General features: G+C 38.5%; 1 protein-coding gene across 1 annotated transcript; it reads right to left on the bottom strand.

Moving 5' to 3' along the window:
- Positions 1–2,929: 2,929 nt before the first annotated feature.
- pknox1.2 (pbx/knotted 1 homeobox 1.2) lies at positions 2,930–16,054 on the bottom strand. Its single transcript, XM_063009375.1, has 11 exons — positions 16,048–16,054; positions 12,688–12,784; positions 10,597–10,733; positions 10,328–10,499; positions 8,432–8,605; positions 7,958–8,072; positions 7,173–7,270; positions 6,540–6,668; positions 4,982–5,058; positions 3,777–3,940; positions 2,930–3,203 (listed from the first exon to the last, which is right to left on the bottom strand). Exons 2-11 carry the CDS (start codon positions 12,739–12,741, stop codon positions 3,010–3,012), a joined length of 1,314 nt encoding a protein of 437 aa, XP_062865445.1. The 5' UTR covers positions 12,742–12,784; positions 16,048–16,054; the 3' UTR covers positions 2,930–3,009.
- Between the last annotated feature and the right edge of the window lie 2,952 nt (positions 16,055–19,006).

The following is a 19,006-nucleotide window of genomic DNA, read 5'->3' as shown; positions in this document are numbered from 1 at the left end:
TCCCCATGCCAAGGCATCTGGACAAAATTTTGGTTTCTTTCCCGTGGCCAGGCAGGTTTGCTGCTGTGCCGTAGGTTTGAAATTTCCAGACAATATGCACAATGTTGTCTCCAGGAATGTTCAAGGTCTTGGAAATCTTCTTATACCTGTTTCCCTTTTGATTCAATAAAATTGTGACAGCTGCTTAGTTTGCACCATGGTTGCAACACACCTAGAATCTTTGGTTGGTGTTATTTAACACGTCACATTCAGAGCAAATTAATGGTGGTTATTGAGTTTCCAGTTGATTATTCATGTTGTAACCCATTTGCACATGGGCATCTTCAAAATAAAATAAAAAGACAGAAACTGTGGGACTATGACTGAATAAAATCACTTTGATTCAAAGAAAGTGAATAACACAAACCAGTAGCTGTAGAGCTTTACTTCTCATCAAACTGTAAATTGAACACTAGAGTAATAGTGTTCTCCAAGCATGTGCCAAACCCAGATTTGTTTATCACTATGATGTTTTCACTGCTCAAGAATCCAATGGTGGTGTCTTACACCACTTCAGCAGATGCTTGGTATTTTGTATGGTGATCTTAGATCTTAGGCCCAATCTATTCAGCTTCTGATTCCTGAGCTGATGTTGCTTTCAAAAACAGCGTGGAACTCAATTGTGAATGCTGTAACCAATTAAATGACCTGTAGAGATTTCCTGGCTGTATGCTTGATATAACTTACCTGTTAGCAGTACATAAAGCTATAATAGGCATATGTAGTGTTATAAAAATAGAAAAGTGGAAAATCACGAGCAGATACTCAATGGTTGAGTTTATTAAAAAACAGAGAAAGGCAAACATGAGCGTGAGTGTGAAAAGCAGCATGAACAGCCTGAAAAACAGTTCAAGATTTTAAAACAATGTTCCACCTAAAAAAGGTTTCTAATAAAGAATAAAAGTTATCCGGGCAATTCAGCATGATGCCCATCAAATCATACTCATTTATTATTAGCCATGTCCTGCTAGCATCACATTAGCATACTTGGGCAAGTTGTTCTGTTTATGAAGCTCAAAGAAAACATGCAGCATGTGGAAAACCCACCATGCAAACAAAAAGACAAAAAACCTGAGCTCACCAGAGCAGCTTTAACCCCAATCACATCATCACACAAGGCAACGGCTAAAAATAAAAGCACTAGCTGATAAGAAAGCTTAAATAAAAATAATGAAAAACAAACCATAAGCTGATCTTCTTCATAAAATGATACTAAGAGCTCATAGTTTTGAAGTGATGGATTTAAGAATGCAAACCAATGTTAATATTTGGCAAAACGTTAAAAACAAACAGAAAAAATGATATATATCAGCTACACTTTTACTGAATGTGATATTGAAGTGAAGGATTTCCAAATTGGCCGACTAAACACGTTTTGACAGTAAACTTTCTGCAACTTCACACGCTGTCTGTCTTCTTCTGTAAAGTATACAAAGCTCGTAAATAATAGTGTTTTCATTTCTTTACAGCAATAATGCACAAACCCATGCAATAAATCTCTACATACTCAAAACACTAATTGTCTTTTTTGTTTGTGACTGAAAATATTCTTAAAGAAGTTTAAAACATGAAGACTGAAATAAGTTAGGCTGTGAGTTTCCTAGTGCAATCATGAAAAAATAAATCCCAGAAAAATTATGATTGTTTTCATTTGAAAGCTTGTTAAAATGCACAACAACTGAAATGACTTTGATCAGAGCATTATTAACTGTAACTCCTTAAATAAAATAATTTACTTTGACAAATTTATCCTGCATTCCAATACTGTTTTAACAAGCCCTTTTAAACCTGTCAACTGGAATTAACTCTTCCTCAGCAACAAGCATGGTGTCTTGAAGCTTAAAGCTTGCTCGCTAATGTTTTTCTGTGTATTTTCTTGTCACTGATCGCACTTTAAAGACGCATGTATTAAATATTCAAATGTTAAATCTTTCAAACATCAAGCTTCAACATTAATACACCACTAAGCTTATTTTTGCTTTTTATGAAATTGTTGAGGGCACATTAAAACAGTACTGAAACACAGTTTAAATGCAGAATAATTAATTAACATGATTTCATTTAATGCATGGTAGATTCCACAGAGACTGGGCCTGAAGACATGCTGCTTGGTTTAACTTTTTCCAATAAAAAATGAAGCCAGTCTCACTTAATAAAACATAAAAGTCTTACATTGTTCCTACTTCAGCTTTCTTCTATTGCAAGAGCTCATTCTTTGTATTTCAGGTTCTAGGCATTATCAAAATTCCCCCTAAAACTGGGCCATCATATCAAAAAAGTGACTTTTTTCATCGGCAACATAAACTGTCCGTTACCAAAAACGCAGAAAACTAAGCCGAAGCAAAAGGGCACCGATTCATAAACAGTGTTATTATAAAAATAGCTTTTTTCTTCTCTGGTGCCTGAAAATAATGCAAACACAGGCATGCAAGAGACACAAACTCATCCAGGTAGACAAGTACAACAAAGCCAAATCATCCAGCATTGACCTATGTTTTTTTTTCGTTCATTTTTTTTACGATTTCACATGGCCGTTTACAGTATCATACAAAAAAGTGCATGAGGTTTCCTTTGTGCTGCTGAATAAACAAACAAAAACATTTTTGAAATGAGACCGATGCATATCCTCACTGTGCAAGAAACCTCAGCTGTGTGGGACTATTGTGCTTTATATTTTCGTGTCTGAGTGAATGTATGTGTACATAAACTGCATTTTTGGCGTGTTTGGCTTTGAGCCTTCCAATCTATTTAACATCAAGCTGTTTGACAACTTGATGGTTCATAATGTGATATACACAGTACATGACCATGCACTTCAAACTGCACAGTGAGAAAATGTCTTTCTTTCATTTCTTTTTCTCTTTCTCAAATCATTTTTATCTTATTCACGTTCTGTCTCTCTCACCACATTATTTAATGCATCACTCTACATCCTTGTCAGTGTGTGTGTGTGTGTGTGTGTGTAATTTCTCATTCGCTGGTGTCCAGGCCTAGCCTGATCATGTCAGAGTGGGATAGAGTGTCCTCATCTTCATCGTCCTCGTCTTCGTCCTCCTCACTGTGGCCTCCCATCATTACCTGCTGCATGGCCAGTGTCGCTCCATCTGATGACAGTGTCTGCAGTCCATCCTCTCCGGCTACCATGCCAACTGATACCATGGTACCTGAGCATGAAAACAATATAGCGTTCAGCAGGGCATTAAATAATGAGTTTCTAAAAGTGGGCAAATGAAATGACCAGTATTTAATATCAATAAGGACGCACAAAGTGGGAAGTGCTGAGTGCTGCAGCACCCCCTGCTTTCAGAATGCTGTAACTGCAACCAGATTAAAAAGCCTATGGTGTACAGCTCACACAAATCACAATTAAAAAACAAATACACAGGCACCTGCTGTCAGGTCAAGGTTGAGTGGAGAAACACTGTAATCTAGCGTGTTCCTCCATGTGAATTACAGCTGTGAGCAGAAATCTACAGCTGGATGGTAAAAACATAAGCGCAATGGCTTAACACAGAGAAATTGTGTGCAAATTTGAGGTCCAGCACTGATAACTGACACAAGTCAATACAATCTTCTGAACAGAATTCATTCCATCTAATTTTTCTAAACTATTCAGTATATATACATAATAGATGTCTGTACCAAGACCCCACTCATGGCTTATCGACTCAAACGCCTCATTAAGTCACAGCTGTAAATATCACTGCGCTAATGTATAATGATATGATAGGACATACCATCCTCCATGGCAACCTGTTGCTGGGAGACTGAGGTTGCAAGGGAGTCGGGCCAGAAGCGCTGAAGTGGACGAGTCTGCGGTGTTTTCTTCTTGTTCTTGGGCACCTCTGATGAGCTGGCATCCAGCATGGGCTGCAAGATCCGTCTTCGTGCATTAATAAACCTGAGACAGGAGACAATCAATCAAAAGAAGACAGTGAGGAAAAACAGTTATAATAATTATGAATTGATATTGTTAGGTAAATTGATATTTCAAAACCACAGATAAAATCTGTTCTATGACTTAAAGAGATGCAGAGTAAAAATGAACAATTGTAGTTTATTGAGTCAGACTTACAGATTTATGAAAACTTCTTTAGGAAAATAATGGACATTGTGTTTTGCAGGTCAAAGAAGAAAAAAGACAAAGACTAGATAGTTTTCATCATGAAGTTAAAAAAGAAACTAGAAATTTTAGAGAAACATATTCTGCCTGCTTTATAAAGTCTTTTTAAAAAAGTTGTCCAGGCTTTATTTAATGACAGCATCATTTTTTTTTCATTCATTTGTTTTATCACTGCTTTATCTTGGTCAGGGTCACGGTGGAACCGGACGCTAATTTCTGTATGTAGACGTCTGACCGACTGATAACATTGCTGGGAAGTCAAACCCTGAATCCCAGTGGAGTAGTGGGCTAGAGTAATTTACTGCTGCTCTACCTGAGTGCAAATATGACAACACAGCATAGCTGTATAATGCAGCTGCTGAACCGGTCTGCCTGCAGTCCAGATGTGTATCCAATGACAGATGTATGGTGAATCATAAAGCACAGCACAAAATACAACAACAAGGCCCCATTTATTTGTGCAGCTAGGGACATGAAAAAGAATGAAATGGCAACAAACTGGAAGCTTCTAAGACTGGATCAACTTGGATAAACAATTGTTAGGTTGTAATAAAACCGACCTGGGTGGCACGACCCTACCCAAGATGAAGGCATCATTAGGCTAAATGCCCTGAAGAACATGAAAAAACAAACAATAAACGCTTGAATTATTTATTCAATTGGTAAGAAAAGGAGGATCCCAATACAGGTGAGAGCAGCATTTTGATCCAGTAAAGACTGACAGGTTTTGAAATGAAGGAGTGATAATAGGTATGGCTGAGTTACTCCTATTTAGATGTTTTTAGTGTCACTGTGGGTATGTTTTGGTATTTAACTCACCAGTTGTTGACTTGTAGCAGGGTGAGATTTGTCTGTATAGCAATCTGCTTTTTCTCTTCTTCTGTGGGATATGGATGCTGAAGACAAACATTTATACTTTTATTTATTAGGATTTCAACGTCATGTTTTACACACTTTGATTACATTCATGACATGACAGGTAATCACTGGTTACACAAGATTAATTAGTTCAAGTCTTCAATGTCAAACACAGTCATGGACAATTTAGTATCTTCAATTCACCTCACTTGCATACCGGAGCTCCCGGAGGAAACCCACACAGACACGGGGAGAACATGCAAACTCCACACAGAAAGGACCTGGACCGCCCCACCTGGGAATTAAATCCAGGGCCTTCTTGCTGTGAGGCGACAGTGCTACCCACTAAACCACCATGCAGCCCAAACCTTCATACAATCATTAAGTTGAATTTGCAGGGGGCGACTATACTGAACATTTACTCTTGTTGCCTTTGATCAAACATCAGTTATGAAAGATATTAAAACTGTGAGGAACTCTCCTACAGCAGCATGTATCCTGGCAAAGTGTTTATGGTGAGTCAACACATCCTGTAATTTACCAGGATTCACCCAGTCACACATTTGAATGTCCAGTTAGACATATGATGAATCACTAATTCCATTCACCACCTACATGGTATCATCACAGTAAGGCCAGCTGCTGTTTAATCAAGTATGTATGCTCATATTCAGTAAAGACACCTCATCCTGGTCCTGACTAGTTGTATGTTGATGTTGTACATTTTCCCATCCTGTTTACATTGAGCCTATTTGTCTAGTCTTCATTCTGCAAAGCCCCTCACATGTTTATACTGGAAAAACACTTTATCTATTAACCTAGTAAATAAACTCTGTTCTTATGGTAAAGTGTTTCACTTTGAAAATTATGTTAAATGATAAACAAATGTATTAATATTTACAGTGATCATACCTGACTGTGTGATTGGTGTTCGTGTGACAGACACAGTCTTATCAGAACAAGGTCTTACTGTGAACTGATGTGTTAACAGACCATGCTGATCTCCTCATTACTGATGACCTTTCAGTCGTCTAGTCAGATGAGGGAGCTAACAATCGTGTGTGAGTGTGTGTGGTGTATCAGAATGTTTAAAAGTTCGCTTCTGGCCATCATGTGTCTGTCATTCCTTTTTCAAGTCTTCCTTTTCTCTCTTTGTTTTTACACACAGTCTTGACCTACCATGCTAAAATGTTCGGTCTGATGAGTCACAATGTTTTATTTATTCCTCCTCCATTTGCTAACATTTTCCTTCATCTTTGCTATTTTTGTATTATTTTTATATACATCATATTAAAAAGATGCAACAACAGCATCACACTGCTGTAAGCACGCTTTTATACAGCTGAATTTAGGTGTGACATTTTAGCACTAATAGGTGTGGTAGCCCCTGGTATATGAAGTTAAATAGCAGGAATAGTCCAAACGAACACCTCTATTTATCTCATAATAATATTATTATCTGTTATCATCATTTAAAGTTAAAATGCGAGTTAAAGTGCAGAAAGTGAATTTTTCTCACCCCAATATGCTGGAAGAGCCAGGAACGCATGACACTCGTGGCATGTTTGGGAAGAATACCACGCTTGGTCTTAGATGAGCTTTCATCCTGACTCAGAAAGCTGAGATCCTGGTTGAGCTGAAACTGGAGCTGAAAACACAAACAAACACAAAGCAGTTTCAATCATGTGTGTGTCTGTCCGTGTTTAAGTGCAAATCTGATGTGAACGATGGTAATTGTTCATGCGCAGTAGAGTTGTTTGTTTGTTTATTAGGATTTTTACGTCATGTTTTACACTTTGGTTACATTCATGACAGAAACGGTAGTTACTCATTACACAAGATTCATCAGTTCACAAGGTTATATCAGACACAGTCATGGAAAATTTAGGGTCTCCAATAGCTGTCTTGTCTTAATAGTCCGTATGTTCACAGGGGAACATTCAGGCCTGAAAAACGTCATTCAGGAAAACAAACAGGAAAGATTGTTCCCCAAACTGTTGCCATAAAGTTGCCATGCTTTAGCTGATTTTATACAGTTTAATTATACATTTCTGTTAGCAATCTATGTGGCTGACTTCTGAACTTAGTAATTATAAGGGGTGTCCACATACATTTGCACAAGGTGTTGTTCAGTGTAAAGTGTTTGTATCACCTGTGAATTTTGGATGCGTATTGTGCCAGGTGAGAGGGCCTGGGTGACCACTTGGCCTTGTGGGGTCACAACGGTAACAGGCTGATAGACTGTCCCACCTAAAAACACACACATGGCCACAGTGAGTCGAAATGCTGAGTCAAACTATCTAGCTATGGAATAAAACACACTTTTATGTTAATTTAAACAATTTTAGGCATTAAAATGCAATATCAGAATGTAAATACACATTAAACCTTGAACTGGGTGGACTACAATTAGAAAAGACCAGTTTTCCCTCCTGTCAGACAGGAACATGCTGTTTATGCCTACTGCTCATACTCCCATCTGAATGTTACAGTAAAGAAATTGTGATTCCTTAGACTCCTTAATTCCTTCATTTTCTGTGAACCTGTGCCCACTGTAGCCTTGAATTCTGATAACAGGAGTGAAACCCATGGTGCACTTCTTCTTAAGTAGTCTATCCACCACAAGGTTTAACTTGTATTGTGTTCTGAGATCACAAAAACAACAAAAACATCCAGCTAGAATAGGTGGGATACTGTCAGATGAGTAAGTGACCTGTTCTAGCTGTGGTTTTATCTGAAGCATATATGATCTTAAAGTCCTAGCTTAGACCATGCCGGTCTTGTTAAATCTGAAAATCATTCAGCTCTAAATTAAAAGCTTGTACCTTAAGTTAGATAGGGTGAAAACTAGTGAAGTATGGAACAGACGAAACATGACGGAAAAGAGATAAAAAAAGAGAGCTGGTCTTGTAGTAGTGTGGCAGCTCAAATACACACCTGACACTACATGTGAAGGGTTGACTGCTGTCACAGTAACGTTGCCCTGTTGCAAGGCGGTTGCTGGTACTACAATTCCCTGAGGACTCATTGCCCCAGAGAAAGAGCTAGGAATCTAAAAGAACAAAAACAATACAGCTGAATATCGTAATCAACAATCCTGTTCTCATGGTTGATGTTAAAATCCAAAATCACTTCCGTCCAAAATCAAAAATGGAACCAAAACCTTTGTTACATGTTTTAATATGGAAAATGTTTATTTGACTTTTACAGCAGTAAAAGCAAGAGTCCTGAAGACTTAAGTTCGACTGCTTTTCGGTTACTGTGTGTTGGGAGTGTGCACAAATTTCCACATGCATGAGGGTGGCATCTTCTGACAGCACTATGTTTAAAGTTCTTTACATACATCCCATGTATATGCAGAAATGTAAATATGTATTTTAAATGTGGACAGGTGTAAACAATGGCGTATACCTGAGCCTGTGTGGGTGAGTAAGGACTGCCTGAGTCAGCACTGCTCAGTAGAGTTTCACTGTTCATCTTGGTTTTGAGGCAGGCAATATAGCGGCTACAGAAGTCCTTACACAGGTCGCTCACTTTCTCCAGCTCCAGCAGGTGAATGCGCAGGACCTGGATCGCCTTCACCATCTGTTAAAAGCACACAGTATTCACATTTTACTGCATTTGTTTTGGTAAGATTCTGCTGACTGAATAGTGTTAGTATTTTGATCTATCTATCTGTCTACTGCCTATCAAAAGGTCTCTTAGAAATATGATTAGGTCAAATACTTTATTGTTGCATTATAAGTATATTTTTATTCCATCACTGATCAACCCTTGTTATGCTGAATCCCAAATGGCATCTTATACTAGATAATAAAAGTACGTTTTGTCTGTATTCTAGAAATGTAAGTTATAACTGCTAAAGCCTTTGCATACCAATTTTAGAAGTACATTACCATAACAGTAGCAAAGCCAAGTACAATCGTAAAATCATTTGAGTAATATATGATTCATTCCAGATATTAAAGCAGAAGTAATGTTTTGTTATTACGATACTCAAATACTGTATACAAATACGGTCCAAAGACCAGCAGCACCCAAAAGTACTGGGCATAAGGAATTCACATTCACATACACCGACTAGGCACAACATTATGACCACTGACAGGTGAAGTGAATAACACTGATTATCTCTTCATCACGGCACCTGTTAGTAGGTGGGATATATTAGGCAACAAGTGAACATTTTATCCTCAAAGTTGATGTGTTGGAAGCAGGAAAAATGGGCGAGCGTGAGGATTTGAGCGAGTTTGACAAGGACCAAATTGTGATGGCTAGACCACTTGGTCAGAGCATCTCCAAAACCGCAGCTCTTGTGGGGTGTTCCCGGTCTGCAGTGGTCGGTATCTATCAAAAGTGGTCCAAGGAAAAAACAGTGGTAAACCAGCAACAGGGTCATGGGCGGCCAAGGCTCATTGATGCACGTGGGGAGCGAAGGCTGGCCCGTGTGGTCCGATCCAAAAGATGAGCTACTGTAGCTCAAATTGCTGAAGAAGTTAATGCTGGTTCTGATAGAAAGGTGTCAGAATACACAGTGCATCACAGTTTGTTGCTTATGGGGCAGCAAAAGGGGGACCAACAAAATATTATCAGTCATAATATTATGCCTAATCGGTGTACATTTAAGGGCATTTAATAGTAACCAGTCCACACTAGGATAACATGCCTCAATGCTTACAGACAGTGACCAAGGGGAAGGATCAAACTCAGGTCCAAAGGGCCCATGTTGCTTTGTGGCACCCATTTTACCAGCTTTGCCACCATGCTCACCAACTCTGGTCATGTTAAAGTCTTAATTATTTTTAACAGATCCTGATGTGGCAACACTTGTATGTCTAAAAACTCCAATACATAAAAAAATAGTCAGGTTTAGAATTATCATCTATGTCTAATCTAATCTAAATCAGCTCTACGTCGCATTAGCCAATAATCAGTGATGTATAGCATGTAGTCAGAATATTGCTAACACCCCAGTGACTGGTGCTTTGCTTCAATGGACAGCAAGCAAAAGAAAATTGATTTTTATTTGGACGAGCAACGAATGATGCCAAGTGCCATTATGGGAACTTATAATTATAAATTCAAACTGGGTTTAACTTTTACATTTAGAAGACGAGTATGCATATAAACGTAAAAATCCTTTACATAACAGCATTTCAAATGCACAATGACCAATCAGCTTCCATGCCTTTAGGCCTCCACTATGATTAATGATCAAGAGAACAGATGCTTTATTCTTTCTATAGTACAGAGATACCGTGGTAATGGCGTATGTGCTTCAAAGCACAACAGGTAACGACTCCTCACCAGACTGTCAAGCTCAGGGTCATCACTGAAGAAGGCCTTGGTCTCTTTCTCCTGACTCTGCACAAAGTTCTGAATGTCCATGTCGAAACTGGCTGACGTCACACACTCCGAGCGCTGAGTGGACTGCTCACATTTCTCAAACAGCAGCGCCAGCAGGGGAAACAGGGGATGTCTGTCACACACAAACAAAACACACATGTAAATAAGTAACATATCCTAGGCACTTTTACCTTACCAGTAACCTAAAAGACAAAAAAAGTGGGGTCTACCTGTAGATGGCAGTTTTTTGGGCCTCCATAGGCGACTGGGGGTCGGCTGGCACTGAGCCCCTCTCCGCCTCCTCTCTCTCCTCATCCTCCTTCAATCTCTCCTCTGTATCTTTCACAAAATGCTCCTCCTCCTGCATCTACCCACCGAAATAAAGAAAAAACAGAGAAGGAAGATAAGGGCCAAATTCAACTGTACTTTTGTGTTGGATGACGTGTAGTGACGGTAAGCATGCTAGCAGGTTAGCCTCAGGTCGCTAGAAACACTGCATGTCTTTCATCCATAAACTGGATGGGGGAAGAGGGCAGGATAAAGGAAATGGTGATGTTCGAGGACGAGAGCCTACAGGGGAGACATGAGGTTTAAATTGTGTGTGTGTGTGTGTGTGTCAGATATTGTCTACACACACATTTAAAATTTGTGCATTAAGCAAATGATAAGGTTTCAGACCCAGTGCTGAAATGTATATAAAATCAATTCTAAAAAATATAAATACATAAAATTTCAACTTTGTGACAACAGTTTGGGGATGGCCCGTACCTGTACCAGCATTACAATCAAGGTACATAAAGACAGGGATTGAAACACTTGGTGTGAAGAAACTCCAGTGGCCTGTGCAGAGCTTTGACCTAAACCTCATTGAACACTGAAATGAATTGGAACGCTGATCGTGAGCCAGACCTTTTCATCTAACATATCAGTGCCTGACCCCAAAATACTTCTTTCTTTATTATTATTAAGTACCAATGTAGTTCTTTTCAATACCTATAATTAAAATGCCTCCCTGATTGCACCACCACTGCCCACAAATGAAAAAAAAAATATATATATATTGCATATATATTAATGCTCATGATTTGGAATGGAATGCCCAACAAGCCTTGTTTTAAAATTAATTTGGGGGACCAAATCTTTAGTTTTATATATTTTGACCTGTGATCAAGCCTCACTTCCAGTCAGTCTGTAGGAAGCTCAGCATGAGTTTGGAAACGGTGCAAACGGTGGATTGGCTACTCTAAATTGTGTCTACATCATGCACATAGTGAATTTTTGTCTTGCACCTGTGTTTCAGAGTAGCACTGGATTTATCAGAAAACTGATTAGGACAAACTGGTTCATCTTGATAATTTCATTTTTATGATTGTGTGTTTATGTATGTATGTAGATGACTAACCAGCTAATAGGATACTTGGAGATTCAAACCCTGGATTCCAGAGACAGTGAGCTAGCGTAATTTACCGCACTACTACCTGAGCACCTGAAAACTGTCTTATGCTTCTTTACATTTGGGCTTAAGAAATCAGCTAAATGCTGACAGAAATCAAATACTTTTTGTTTTTCAGGGCATCCACAAACCTTCAACTTTGACCAAACGCAAATTTGACTGACATGCAAAAGAACCAACCACTAAGCGCTGATTTTGCATGCTGTATGGTGTGTAGATCGGACATGTGGGACCCAGCTGATTAAAATGCAAAATGCCCAACCTCAGACTGTGTTGGGTGCAGGCTGCATACACAAAAGTGCAAATGGCCAGTGAGAGTGAACTCGCCAACAGCTGTGGTGAGTAAAGTGTATCCGATATATAATGGATTTAGAAAGTATTCAGACCCCTCGACTTTTTGGCCACTGTATTTGCAATTTGTATTTGACTTTGAATGGATGTAATTATGCCCATCAGTTTATAGTTAATAACTTATAATGAAGTGAAAACATGTTTCAAAGTGTTTCAAAGTGTTTCTTTTGTTACGAATTTATTACAAACAAAAAATGTAGAAACTCAAAAAAGTATTTAGACCCACTGAGACAGCACTTCAAATTGTGGTCAGGTGCATCTACGTCCTGTTTTTCTTAACTATCCTGAGATGTGTCTCAAAGTCAATCTGTTGTAATTTGAATGAATTGAAAGTAGTTTGTAAGTAGCCGTCTCATGTCTTATTTTTCTTAACATTTATGGATATTCTTGGATCATCTCCTAAGATTTCGCCTTCCTTCAAGTCACTTAGGATTAAAGTTTTTACCAGTAGGACAAATATAAATTAACCTGTAAAAGAAACTTTGGGACTGATCAATAGAAGCATGTCACTCCTCACCTGTTGGGCCTCCTGAAACTCCTCCATAGACACCGATGATGGCGACGTCATCATAGCTACTGTTGCCTCTGGAGCATTCTTGCCCCTGACTTCAAAACTAGAGGGACACAAGCGACTCTGATTATCCACTTGAACTCTTTCTGATTGACTCAGACTTTGTTACACATAATTGCTTGCGAGACCAGGCAAAACAGAATTTGTTGGAGGGGAGCAAAGTTAAAAACAATTGTATTGTTGTGATATTTTTAAAACCTGTAATCCCCAAATAAGAAATAACAATACATTGTTTGGCATATTATGGAGTGCTTTGCAGCATAAGGTCCTACATTACTTACTAATATTAAAGAAACTAAAACCTAGTGGAACTAGATTATGCAACCTAACAATGATCCAACTTTACAAAGTAGCTCACGTTAACTTTGTCGTTATTTTTTCTTATGTTTATTGTGGCTTTTCTGTGAATATGGCAACATCTGTTGGGTATATGCATACTGCAAATATACATTATTAATTTGGTGCAATAGAAAGTTCTATAATGACACTTAACTTTGTGGCGGGGCCTCTAAATGTCAGATTTGGCCAGCAGAGGGGGCATGGAGAAACAGAGGATTGACATGTCAGTGCCTCCTAACTAACAGTGACCTGTGTCTTGTTAAATTGCTCCAGATGGGTATGTTTCTATATATCACATGTTCTCCCTAACAGAGTTGCTGGCTCCTCTTTGTGGCAATCTGTTCTTTTTCTGGAAGCATGCTGCCAGGCTTGGTCTGGTTTTCTGCTGGTGTGGGATGCCAGCATAATTTGATCCTTTCATGACAACTGGGTTTCCTATTTTTCCCAGTCAGAGTAGCCTGTCAAATTGTGACAACCAATTCTCAGTTCTGCTCTCTTTTCTATCCACGTTCTTTGTTGTGGCCTGTGAATGTTTTTTTAGTTACACTGTTTTTGTTATTTTGGCCACCTCGCTTGTTTGCATGTATCCCCGTTTTGTTTGTGGCTTTTTAGCCACAGTACTGTTGTACATTTGTTAAGCATCCTGCATTTGGGTTCAGTCTTTAATTCTTACAGGTGCTGGGCTTTATCTCATGCTTCAGTAGAAAAGTGTAACGCAAAAAAAAGGATTTTTAATAACCATTCTAAAGTCTTAAACTTATGAATAATTAGGAATATAATGTCATAATTTTTTTATCGAGGGAAAACAATCACTTTGTAGTTTAGTACTTTAATATAGTGTATACATCAACTTTACATTTACACACATCTTTATTCTCAGAAATGTAGACAAAAAGTATTTACATTTACATTTTCAGCATTTAGCAGACGCTTTTATCCAAAGCGACTCACACAATGAGCAGAACACGATGAGCAATTGAGGGTTAAGGGCCTTGCTCAGGGACCCAACAGTGGCAACTTGGTGGTGGCGGGGCTTGAACCGGCAACCTTCTGTTTACTAGTCCAGTACCTTAACCACTGAGCTATCACTGGCCCTAAAGTATGTATTTAGAAACTAATAAAATATTCTGTCACTATGTTAAACTGTATACATGAGAATACCACGTGCAAATAAATCAAAGAAAACCTTTATTGTAATTGTACAAAATTTAGTGTGCAATTTCCAAGCCAACTATTCCCCATCCAACAACCCTCCATCCAACTATTCCCCATCCAACAACTCTCCATCCAACTATTCCCCATCCAATTATTACCATCAAACTATCCACATAAGATCTTCACGACTAAGTCTTAATGTAAATTGTTTGCTGAGTGGGATGGGAATTCATATGGAAATAAGTCTCCAGCCCAGACAGTGGAATTTGATTAAGTAAAATTGAAAAATTTTGGAGGATTTTAAAACTTTAAGGGACCTTGGGAATTTTTTTTTAAATGGTCAAAATTGAACAATGGTTTAAAGTTGTAAACGATGGCTTACAAAGTACTAATGTTATTTCTGGGTCTGAATACATTTATTAACACTGTTAGTTTAAACCAATTTAGTTTCTTAGAGATATTTTTGTTTATGCTTATCAAAAACGTGTGTTTGTTCAAGTACAAACTGGAATGTCAGTGTATTCTACATTTGAAATGGACACAGGCACTGACAGTGTACTACAAAGTTATTAAATACTTATTTTGCCACACTGTGCAGGCTTCAAAACTTGACTGAACGTTATAAACATGTAATAAAACCAAACTGTTTCTAGTGTGTGTTAGAATTGAGGCTTCATGTGTTACTGGTCACACACTAATGAAATAATAATCCTGGCTTTCACATTCACATTGCTAAATGTAGCACACAGCGTGCTTGTGTGAAATTTAAGATGAATGCTTAGAGGGTCACACAACTTGTAGCTCATAAGAGACCAATGCAGGGGTGTACGAGATACTTTATTTATTTGAATATTCTCAAGTTAAATGAGTAATTCGTTAATTATACAAAAGACATTTAAAACAACACTGTAGCGTGTGAATTACATTCGTGTTTACAGCAGTCGGGCAGCGATCTGAGGTGAAACTAGACTGTGGGTTTTGTCTTCTACTATCTAATTTCAAATAAATAAATAAAAACAATCGAATGTTATGAACTCATTACATGTTTAAAAAATGAATGGCGACAAAGAGAGACTGTTGCATGTCCGTTAGGAAGCTATTTCCCTTTCTTTTAACACCAGAGCCGCCATGTTCCCTCTGAACGTATTTATGCTGTGCGCATACTTCTCTACTAAATAGTATGTAAGAATGTCTAGAAGCTGTGTATGTAGCTGTGTGTAGAATACTATGTTGACGTACTATGTAGCAACTAAGTATGCGGCTGGAACATAACCAAGGCGTCTAATAGTTTACTTTGTCATAACTAACCACCAACAGTTCTATCGTTTAAAGTTGTTCCGTTTGGGATATTTACGTAAATACAACATTCTATAATTACTACTAATAAGTACTAAATGTGTCTGTATTAAACCCGTTTAAAAAAGTAGTCCGTTCCGCGAACATTTGGCTGTTTTGGACACAAATAAAAGCGCTCCTGGTGTGCTGGCTGAAGCCAAATAAAATCCTGCCCATTGCCTATCAATCAAACGCGAGTAGTGCGGAGTATCCTCCCTACAGCCTGCCGCCATTCGCACTTCTACTAAACAGCAGAAAAAAACTGGGCCTTGCTCCTATCCTCGTCCTCCGTCAGCACTGAAAATCGCTGCCCAAAACCGCCATCGTCATTTTCCCCCCACATCGGAATAAAAGCGAGCCATGGGCACCCTTCTCCCCACGGACAGGGCTCACTACGTGCCCGCAGCATTATAGCGCGATGCTCAGATAGCCTGATTGATAGCGAGTAAAAAAAGAAGATTTTGAGTGACAGCTTACCTTAGTGCCAATCTTCGTCACAATGACAAGCGGCTGCAGCAATCGGGACCCGCAGTTGTTGGATTGCGTCACCACGCACAGCACGCAGGCCGCTCTGCTCATGAATATTTATTAGGTGGGAGGAGTCAATGCGCCGGATAAAAATGCTCTCGGCCCCAGAGGATCAGAACAGCATTCCTTACAGAGAGAGGCAAGACGTGTTCAGCCTCTGTTGTGTTTATTTAACAGATTTTCTATTTACATTTCCACTGTATACTAAACATGTCTACTATTTGGACATTTAAATTAAAAGCTATGTATTACCTGTAGCCTCGCGGTTAAGGTACTGGACTAGTACCTTAGAAGAAGGTACAAGCCCTACCACTGGCAGGTTGCCAATGTTGGACCATGAAGCAAGGCCCTCAATTAAGATAAAATAGATAAAAATGTCTGCTAAATGCTGAAAATGTAAATGTATATCATTATTGTACAGGGCAGTTGTAGCCTAGTGGTTAAGGTACTGGTTCAAGCCCCACCACTGCCAGGTTGCCAATGTTGGGCTCTTGAGCAGGGCCCTTAACCCTCAGGATAAAATGGATAAACACGTCTGCTAAATGCTGAAAATGTAAATCTATATCATTATTGTACGGGGCAATCGTAGCCTAGTGGTTAAGGTACTGGACTAGTACCTTAGAAGAAGTTACAAACCCTACCACTGCCAGGTTGCCAATGTTGGGCCCTTGAGCAAGGCCCTTAACCCTCAATTGCTTAGACAATATACTGTCACAGTACTGTAAGTACTGATAGGCCTGCAGAGTTCAGGATAACAGATCTATGGAGTCATGAATCAAAACTGGAGCTGTTTCAATTTACTTTCAAAGTACTTGGGTTTTTAGAAACTTTATTAAATATTGTATTTTTTGTAGTTGCTGATTTAGCTGGCATTTGAAATGATGACTGAGAAAAAGAAATCAATTACACTGAAAAGTAAAAAAAACAAAACACCACAGACCATTACAGCATTACAATGTTATAGTGACACAAAATCATACTGACCTGGGAACCTGAAGATTGAAAATGCTTTTTGAAGCACAACTAGTTCCTCAGAAAATGCTTTTTTATACTCTGGACCAGCATCAACCGACCCATTACAAGCCCCAAGAGACATGGCAGAGGAACTGACATTAAAAACAAGCATTTTGACTCAACATTTAATATAAATGGTTTAGCAGGTTGTTAATATTAAAGCAAAGGTAAATAGCTGGAGGGTTTTTATTCCAGTTCATGCGAATATGGCTGTGCATACTTAGCTAAGTATTCACAAAGTTGTTCTAGGAATAGAGAGTGTAATTTCTGTACTTTAAATTTTTTTTTTTCTATTCCACAGTGCACTTGAATTGTTAAATGGTGCCATTAAAGGCAAAAAACTGATCCAAAAACTACATTCATGTTCAAAAGGTTGTTGCGTAACACCACAGCCAGGTACTTTGTCTGGCACAACATGCCTGACTATAATGTGTGAAGGCTTGTTTGACTGTCATTATTAATTTAATCAATCATAACTGAACAGAGCTGCCAGTGTTCACTCTGATGTAAACAAACTCACAAAAGAGGTGACAAGTACAATAGGAAGTGGATTTGATTTCCTGTTCTCCCTCAGGCTTTCAGAAACATCATCCAAGAATAAAGTTACTTTCTTAGGAGCAACTTCTTGAATAGTGGCATGCTCATCAGGTTCTGGAGACTGTGGGTGCTTTTTTTATTTTGAGATGGAATACTTTACAAAAAAACTGTAAACAATGTCTCTAGACAAAATATGAGGGATCTTCAAAAAGTTTCCACACTTTTATATTTTGGTTGGAAATGGTGCGGGCGGGAGGAGTAGTAATTGGTTGTGTCTGAGAGACTGAGAGAGCTTATAGTCCAGATTTAGCGCAGTCTGATTTCCACCTTTTTGGACCGCTTAAAGAAGCTTTAAGGGGAAGAAGATTTTCATGTGGTGATGTGAAAGCAGCCATGCATCAGTGGCTACACGCTCAACCAAAAACATTTTTTGCTGATGGCATTAAAATGGTACGACGCTGGGAAAAATGCATCATAAAGGAGGGTGACTATGTAGAAAAGTGATGTCATTTGTTTTTGAAATTCTTAATAAAAAGAGTTAAAAAGGTGCGGAAACTTTTTGAAGAACCCTCGTCTTACAATCTGGTGATCGTACACACTAGACTGATGACTGTAAATGTTAAAACCTAAACACTACACACTGATAGTTGAAATCTCGGATTTTTAACACTGAAATCTGTAGACTGCATTAATCAGAGGTTTTAATAAAACACCACACAGCCATGTTCATTGGTCCAACTGAGCTTTAATTTTAACATTTATGACAACACACTAGTTCTACATTGATGACAATATCCTGTCATCAACATAATTATTGTTCCAGTTGTAATATATTATACTCCTTTTAAACACAAACACACACTGTACCGTTGACATCTGGAAATATTAAAAAAATGCGGACAAGGTCCTACTGGTCCGTGATGTACAGTGATAAAGAGAAACTGGTAATGAGGATGTAAGGGCAGAGACACGAAAGAGTTGAAGTGGTAAAAGTGATCTCGTACAGTCCTCTAATGTAAAACATTTTCACTAAGATGCTTGAAGGGTGACCCAGCACAAAGTTCACACACACCCCCAATCACACTAACAGTTCTCTGCAATGACCCGGACATCTCACTAGCACAGCAGTGGAACTGCCATGTCTGTATTGCATCTACACAGGGAACGAATATAAACATACAAAAACACACATTTAACATTTCAGCATTTACAATTCTTCCAAAAACACATGCCCAGCTCTATAATTACTCTATCCCTTCAGAAGAAGTAAAAATAAAAACAAATGAAACAAAAACACAAAATCGTTCCCGATCTCTGCATTTAAATAAGAAATTACACATCAATTCTGTGTTACAAC

The sequence above is a fragment of the Trichomycterus rosablanca genome, chromosome 15 (genome assembly GCF_030014385.1).
Source record: "Trichomycterus rosablanca isolate fTriRos1 chromosome 15, fTriRos1.hap1, whole genome shotgun sequence".
Taxonomy (NCBI): Eukaryota; Metazoa; Chordata; class Actinopteri; order Siluriformes; family Trichomycteridae; genus Trichomycterus; species Trichomycterus rosablanca.
Note: the sequence above shows the minus strand (reverse complement) of the source record. Positions and strands in the feature narration are given on the sequence as shown.